This window comes from Podarcis tiliguerta (genome assembly GCF_965153285.1).
Source record: "Podarcis tiliguerta genome assembly, chromosome: 7".
Lineage (NCBI taxonomy): Eukaryota > Metazoa > Chordata > Lepidosauria > Squamata > Lacertidae > Podarcis > Podarcis tiliguerta.
This window is the reverse complement of record NC_139540.1, coordinates 85,239,001-85,247,454: the sequence shown is the minus strand read 5'-3', so window position 1 is coordinate 85,247,454 and position 8,454 is coordinate 85,239,001. Positions and strand designations below refer to the sequence as shown.

Below are 8,454 nucleotides of genomic sequence, written 5' to 3'. Positions count from 1 at the left end.
CCGGTGCCTCCAACAAGCTTCTCTACCCAAAGTGTTGAAGGCCGGGAGCTTCTGTTATCACCTGTTGGCTACAAGCCTCAAGGAAGGGCACAGATGGCACTGTAGAGGACTCTTTGGAATTCAGATATTGCAGAATAATTTCATGACAGATAATTCAGATATTGCAGAATAATTTAAATTATTTTCCACTTCTGCTAAGTATTATACATAAAGGCCATCCCCATTTTGCACGGGGGTTTGGTTCCGGGTCATTCTGTCAGTGGAGTGTGTCATTACGCCCACAACACTCCCATGCCACCCTCTTCTGGGTCCAAAGATGTTGTTGAACTAAAACTCTCATCATCTCTAGCTAGCAGAACCAGTGGTCAGGGATGATGGGAGTTGTAGTCCAACCATGTTTGGACGGGACCAGCTGGTACAGGCTAGAGGGTTGTCTGAATTGAGGATTGTCAGTGTTTACCTTGCCTAGACTTGGTAAGTACAGCCAGAATCTATTAACTGGGTTTATACCAGAAGATGGCAGCATCAGATGTCTCTACACAGACAATATTTCTGTTTAGTGATCTGTTGGCAGCAGCCTGTAACTGGAGAAAGTCTAGTTCCTGCAGAGAAGTAAGCAAAAGGCAGCTTGACTCAAGAACCTGAACCCCAGCAGGGAGACCGAAAGGGATCCAGATTACAATAGCTCTTCCCAAAGCACAACGGTGTGCCAACAGACCCCTCCCCTTTTCCCCTCAGCCCAACCTTTTGTTTAAAATCGATTCTACTCAGGGCTTAATACTGCTATTCATACCTTCTGGAGGGCTGTAGAGAAGCATTGGGTGAAGGATAATTATGGGCTCACCTTGAGCTTGGGGTATTTTTCAAGTTCTGACTATAACTTGGTTTCTTCCCAGAACAGATTAGATTTAGCATAATGCAATTTTAACTCTGAATACAGCCTGATAAGCATGAGTGTGAGTGTGTGTAAAAAATATGGTGGTGCGGTACCTTAGGTAAGATTTTTGCCAGCGCCAGATAAGATTGTAACTGCTATATCTATTACTCAGAGCGGACCCACTGAAATTAGTGTGACTAAGTTGGGCCAGTTACATTCAACAGGTCTACTTAAAGTGAAACTTGAGCACAATCTCCCCATCTCCCCAGAAGTGAGGGCTCAGTGTCCCTGCCATTTACAGATGGAGAAATACTGTCCTCAGCTGGTCTCTTCTGTGTTAATTCAAGTTTGGAGCAGGGGCATTTTCATGGGGCACTGCCAACATGGATAAAACATGAGCTGTTTCAGATTAGGACAGCTAGGAGGCAGCATTTCTCTGGGTCTCTCCGCCTAATCTACCCAAGTTGTTGCGAGGATAAAATGGGGGAAGCAGGCTTCACGGTACAGATATCAGCCACAAGGTGGCAGCAGCATGACATCCTCCCCTTACCCTTTAAGGGCTGCAAATGTTACAGAGTCGTGGTATATTTTTGGCAACGGTTTATGGGCGTCTTTCACAGCAACAAGCTGCTTGTTTGCCCACTGAAAGGGCACTCCGACTGCGCCATGCCAACTATGAACCACTCCCACCATCCTAATCTGCCTTGCTGTGCAATCCATCCCCCACTTCAAGCTTTGCCACACCAAAACACAATCCTGTTGAAAGCCAAAATCCAGTCAGTGCACATACTGCTTTTCATAGTGTTCCTGGTCCCTAGACATTAACTGCCCTGCACACCTTTTTCTACAGGGGAGGCAAGCGGAAAGAATCCTAGCACTCTGAACGGGAGTTCTGCTTCTATCTCCCCACAATCCCTCCCCCCCCCCCCGGTGTAACCAGAATTAGGTTAATCCCAGATTGACTGGCATAAGCATGGCATTCAGGAGCACAAACAAAACACCAGTTCCTTTCCGCAAAGACCTCGTGCTTATTGCTGATGGTGCAGAACAGACCAAGGCTGACCAGGCCCTATTCTTGAACTACAGCTCGGTTTTCAACAGAAAAAATTGTGGGAAGTTGAAACTAGAATAATGCAGATGCGGAACAACAGAAGAGGCGTCTGAAAAACGTCCCTGTTAACACAGAACCCAGGACAGGTCGGGCAACCACGTTATATAACACAGAAAGGATTTATTGGTACACCAAAATACAGGGCGGGTTTGACATGACATAACTCAAGCTCCTTGTGTCTTCAACAGGTAGTTCTATATTGCAAGGTTTCAAACATGCTTGGCTTCCAACTGTTCAGTCCAAAGGTAAGGGGCAGGCAGTGGTGGGGCTGAAACCCTCAGTGTGCTCTTCTAGCCATCAGCATTTCCCGGATGTTATCTTCAGCTTCCTTCACACTCCGCTCCAGGTACGACTTTCTCTGCTGAAAGGCACAAAAGCAACAGCAAAGAGTTATATTCCATCAAGTTCCACTCAGAGTAGACCTGAACCTTAGCTACTCAGGTCCATCAACATCAGTGGGCCAACTATCAAACTGAGGCTAGCACTGATTGAACAGCACCCCTAAAAAGAACCATGCTGAAAAGGTTAGAGGAATTTAGATGTCTTTAAAAGACAAAATTGTGGAGGATAAAGGTATTCTCCTTAGACAAGACGGATACAGTGGTACCTCAGGTTAAGTACTTAATTCGTTCCAGAGGTCCGTACTTAACCTGAAACTGTTCTTAACCTGAAGCACCACTTTAGCTAGTGGGGCCTCCCGCTGCTGCTGTGCTGCCAGAGCACAATTTCTGTTCTCATCCTGAAGCAAAGTTCTTAACCTGAAGCACTATTTCTAGGTTAGGGGAGTCTGTAACCTGAAGCGTATGTAACCTCAGGTACCACTGTAATGGCTACTGGACACAAGGGCTATTGCTCTGCCTAGAGATGGGTGCAAGCCTAGCTTTAGGCTCCCCCCTCCTCTTTGCAGGTACTCATGAGCACCTAACTAATGGCAGATGAGGAACACCTTGTTTTTATGCCAGGAAAGAGGCAAATGCCAGCACAACCCAAAACAGAGGAATGTTGCTTGCAAAAGTATGTCAGCCATTCCTCTAGGCAGACAAACCTCTGATATCTAGTTTTCAATATGAGTTTTACTCAAGACAGAAGAGCAATATAATTTTCAATCCAATGTTTTATTTAATTGAAGACACAGGCTGAACACTTAGTAAATGACCATGTTTCTAAGCTGAATGATTTTCAATACCTTTGTCAGGAAATCCTGAGTAAAACATCCTTAAAGAGGTATTACAAATGAGTTTTAAAAGGGCCTGGTTGAAACATCCACCAAATATTTCTGCTCTGGGAACTGGGGACAAGGTAGATGGTTTGCACAGATCTATACGCATCACTGCAAACTTCTGTGCTAGCACAGCCAACGCTGACTCACCACTGTGGGTGCTCTGATGCAGACTGTGTCATACAGCAGGAGTATTTGGGGCGGGAAAGAGGGGTGACAAGAGCAGAACAGAGCTCAAGCCCCTTTAATTCCTTCTTATTGCTTTCCAAATGAAGTGTTCTTTTATTTAAAAAACAAAACAAACCTGGGAGAAAACCAGAGGAACCCCCAGAGCTCTCTTCCACCCTTATTTCTGCCCTGCCAGCAGGAGTGCAAGGGGGTGCTGGCTAAGGCAAGTAGGACCACCGCTCACCCCCATCACAAGCCACAAAACTCAAACTAGTAAGAGGATGCAATATGAAAATAAGCAAAAGGCATGCACACATTAAAAAGTCTTCACCTGGTGCTGGAAAGATAAATGAGTTGATGCCAGGCAAGCCTCTCTAGGGAGGGCATTGCAAAGATGAGGTGCCACCATGGTGATTTGCCAGCTCTCCTCTCTTGTTTGCCTGCCGTTTCTCTCAAAAAGCCCAAAGACCAGAAAGGTTTGTTGACTTCCCAGTAAGATAGAAGGCCTAGTGAGAATGTGGTGGGTGGGTGGGTGGAGGTTAGACTCATGCATGGATGAGAGAAAGCAGTGCACATGTAGAACGATTCCCTTTTCATGGGTGGAACTTGTCCCCACAGTCATTGTTAATAACTTTCCAACAAAAAGTGAAGCCATTTCCCCAGCAGGCACACCATCCAGAAAAGGGCTCATATATGCCAAGGAATGCTGGAATGGCCGCATCATCGTTCCCATCCAGATTCCCCAGGTGGGATTCAACCTATGCCAGTTATCTCTCTAGTGGCTCTGAAGGCTTGGGCCAGTTCGGTGCCCCAGCTGCCAGCTTCCTTCGAGAGTCTGGTATGATTACCAGTGTTGGATCCCAGGACAAAAATGGGCCATCACCGCAAAGCAGGAAACACTTTCTAGCTTTATACTATTTGTTTCCACCTGACCACATGGCAGCAAGAATAAAAAGTTTACAAACCTGTACCATGCAGGTACAGGGCGATATACAAAATAATAATTAATAACAACAACAACAATAATAACAATAATAATGCAGAAGGCACCAGAAGTGTAGGAAGTGGGAAAGTAGGAAACATCTTAACTCTCATGAACAAAGCTTTTCAAATGGCAATCATCATCCATTAGAACAAAGAAAAAAAATGATTTTTGAGAAGTAAGTGTACAACATTCTGGCTCAACATACTTATCAGAAGGACAGTGGTCTATATTAATGCCACACAGAGAGCCTGCTTGAGAAAGCAAGTTCACCTGGCAGCTGTGCATGGGGAACTAATCATTCCAAGTCTGACAAATATTTCTCTCTAATGAATCAACACAGTGGGAATGTCTGGCTGCTCTTTGTCCTCTGAGAAATCAAATCAAGTGCAAAAAGGTAGCAGAATTTCCAGTGTAACCACCATCTTACCATCCAGAATGGATTTCTCAACCTCCAGCACACTGGCGGAAGAAAAAGCCGCTTGCCTGGTTCGGCCACTGCTGACTCTCCCACATTCTCTGCCAAGACCTTAATGGTCTATGGCTGAGTCAGCCCTGCACAACTTTTGACCAAACTGAAGATGTCCCAGCCAAGAGCCCCCGATGGGCTCACAACTTGTGCAGGCCCTTAATGGAGCAACCTGCTGCTATCCACCCACCCACCTGGCTTTTGGCTTCCAGCATATCTTCAAAGCAATTTTTCTGGCAAAATCTGTAAATAGCTGCCATTCAAACAGGTATCCAGAAAAGAGATCAAGGCAACAGTCACCCTGCAGGAATTCCACAACCACACAGGAACCCGTGAGTCAGACTCCACAATGACTGACTTATGAAAACTAAGCATACAATTTCCTGATCAGCGTCTGCCTTGCATAGAAGAGAGATTATACAGCTACTTACTATGTGTTGGAATAGGTAGGTGGGTGGCTAACTGAACTCCTGATTCTGGCTCAGGTATAGGATGCAGCACTGAGTTGTTCATAGGGCTATTGCAAATATGAATCAAATTATTACAATCTTGGCAGTTAAGTGCTACATTGGCTCATGGCCAATCCGTCGGATTGAAGCTTTTGCCGCAATATCTCTGAGGATTAGATGTTAAGACACTGTAAGAAATGTGTTCCATTTATTCCCTAAAACTAACTTCCCAGTTTTCGGCAGCCCATGCTAACAAAGGCTGATGAAAGCTGAAACCTCTGAAGGGCAACATATTGGAGAATGCTGGTTTGTGAAGTCTGCTATCCTTACAGAGCTGGCAATCTGAACAGACTAGCCAGTTTCAGTCACAGGCTCCAAGCAGCAGCAGAATGCTGCTATGTCTGGACCAAAGGGGACAGATAGATCAGCATCCCTGCATCTACAGAGCTAAATGGCAAGGTCAGCTTCCTTTTCTGAAGATGCTCTTCTCAAGCACCGGCATCACATTCTGAAGTGTCAGCCTGTTAGATGCTCATAATCAGATGCCTTCATTCACGAAGGCTTGGAATCCTTGGGTATGATACAATTGCCTTGAATTAAAACCCCTGATGTCAAGTGTCTTGTGACACAGTCTCAAAAAAATGTCTGGCCTGGAGTTTATGAATCTCTAAAGTTAACACTTCTCATTTTTTACATTCTTTTGACACTGTGTGTGAACACTCTTAGGGAAAGTGATAATCATATCTCGAGACACAGCAGGGCACTCTCGCTTCTCTGGAGAGTACTCCTCTCTCCAGCCCCAAGGGGGGGGGGGAAGCTCCTGTCCCACAGGGAGGTGTCAGACAGGAGCAATGTGAAGTTACTAGGGTTCTACTGAGTTTCTGGAGCTGCCGCCATCACTGGAATGCTTAAAATTGCCCACATAGTTCTCAGCTGAATGGAAAGATGTAACCATCTGAGGGCAATGAAGTCAAATATTTTTAACTATCCTATGATCCGTGAAGTTTATCTTATGTATTTAGAAAATTTACAATCTGCTTTTATATCAAAAGATTCTCAATGCAGAGAACAAGCAAGCAAGCAATGATATAATCACACTCCAAGTGAGAAGTCTTGAAGGCTTTGTCTCTTAAACTAATCTAACTGAACTCAAAGGAAGTACGTGACCCTGTAAACTCATCTAAGGGCAAACAGAATATGCTGTTACACATCCAGATTTAATATATATACCATTCACAGAACTCCTCTATTTAAGGCCAAAGAATCATACCTATCTTCTGTCACCCATCTATAGCAATAGTCCACATGCCCATTGCTCTCCTTCCAAAGTTACTCAGTCCAACATGCCCAGCTTGTTTCATGTACCTCTCTAAAGAAAAGCTGCATCCAGGACAGGGCAAGGTCTCCAAAATTTGAGCAGCATCAGTTCAAAATAAATCAGAGATGAATCCAACTAGATTTCCTCATATTCCAGACTCTGGCCAAGTTGTCTGTGTTACAAGGCATATAAATAAGCAACTTAAGATAGACAGATACTATCAAGTTACTCATTTGTCTAGTAATTTAACTGGAGCATTGAAAATCCATTCAAATAAAAACACTGGATGCAACAGAGCACAAACCAAATAAAAATGGACAACAAATTGTACACTACCACCAGGAGCAAAGAGGACAAGTCAAGTCCACCTGCTGTTAACAGGTACATACAGTTCACCGGAAGGCCCAACCTCAATGACTGAAAATCACAGGCAATTAGTAATACCCGGTTAAAGGTGGACATAGAAACCCACACAGCACGCTTACGTATCTTTTGCAGTGCAGTGAATTGCCAAAGACTGCTGAGGTGCCAGAATCCTTACAAGGTGGACTGTATTTCTCTACCTGCAACACAGGTGGCTGCTGTGTGTGTCTGGCAAGTGGACTGTATTTCTCTACCTGCAACACAGGCGGCTGCTGTGCGTGTCTGGCAAGTGAGTACAACATGTAACCTGACCCAGAAGTCTAGCACAGCTTTGAACACCCTCTTGTCATGGACAGTGGAATATAAACAGAAAGAAATCAGATTGTCAACCCCAGTTGGGTGCCAGATAAAGATCAGCAGTGCACTGAGGTCCAGCTCCGAGGGTCTTCTGGTGGTTCCCTCCCTGCGAGAAGTTGGTTACAGGGAACCAGGCAGAAGGCCTTTTCGGTAGTGGCGCCTGCCCTGTGGAACGCCCTCCCACCAGATGTCAAGGAAATAAACAACTATCTGACTTTTAGAAGACATCTGAAGGCAGCCCTGTTTAGGGAAGTTTTTAATGTCTGGGGTTTTATTACTTTTATTATCATCATCATCATCATCAATTCTGTTGGTAGCCACCCAGAGTGGCTGAGGAAACCCAGCCAGATGGGTAGGGTATAAATATATTATTATTATTATTATTATTATTATTATTATTATTATTACTACTACTACTACTACTACTACTACTACACGTGTCACTACTACTGGTTATCTGCCCCCCCCCCCTCGGACTACTGCAACGAATTCTTATGCCCCACAAATAACCCAGAGATGCATTTTAATATAAAAACACACATTCTACTCATGTAAAAACATGCTGATTCTCGGACCCTCTGCGGGCTGGATTTAGAAGGTGATTGGGCTGGATCCGGCCCCTGGGCCTCAGTTTGCCTATCCACGGCTGAGACCATATAACACCTGTCCTGAAAGACCTACATTGGCTCCCAGTATGTTTCCGAGCACAAATCAAAGTGTTGTGTTGACCTTTAAAGCCCTAAACAGCCTCAGCCCAGTATACCTGAAGGAGCATCTCCACCCCCATTGCTCAGCCCAGAAACTGAGGTCCAGCTCCAAGGGCCTTCTGGCAGTTGCCACACTGCAAGAGGCAAAGCTACAGGGAACCAGGCAGAGGACCTTCTAGGCAGTGGCAGGCCTTGGCCTAGGGAACACCCTCCCAGATGTCAAGGAGATAAATAACAATGCAACAAGTAACTATGCAACTTTCAGAAGACACCTGAAGGCAGCCCTGTATCAGGAAGTTTTAAATGTTTGGTGTTTTTATAGGTGTGTTGGAAGCCATCAAGAGTAGCTGGGGAAACCCAGACAGATGGGTGGGGCATAAATAAAACAGCAGCAGCAGCTTTAAAAAAAAATCAGATACAATTCATGAGGGTTC

The 8,454-nt window shown here is 44.9% G+C and overlaps 1 protein-coding gene across 1 annotated transcript in view; it reads right to left on the bottom strand.

Annotated features, from left to right (window-relative positions):
- Positions 1-2,088: 2,088 nt before the first annotated feature.
- The window catches only part of PFDN1 (prefoldin subunit 1), a 30,115-nt gene continuing 23,749 nt past the window's right edge, over positions 2,089-8,454 (bottom strand). The window contains exon 4 of the mRNA XM_083448847.1: positions 2,089-2,349. Within this exon, the coding sequence (XP_083304973.1) occupies positions 2,266-2,349 (84 nt within the window). The 3' untranslated portion in view covers positions 2,089-2,265. The remainder of the gene's footprint in view (positions 2,350-8,454) is intronic.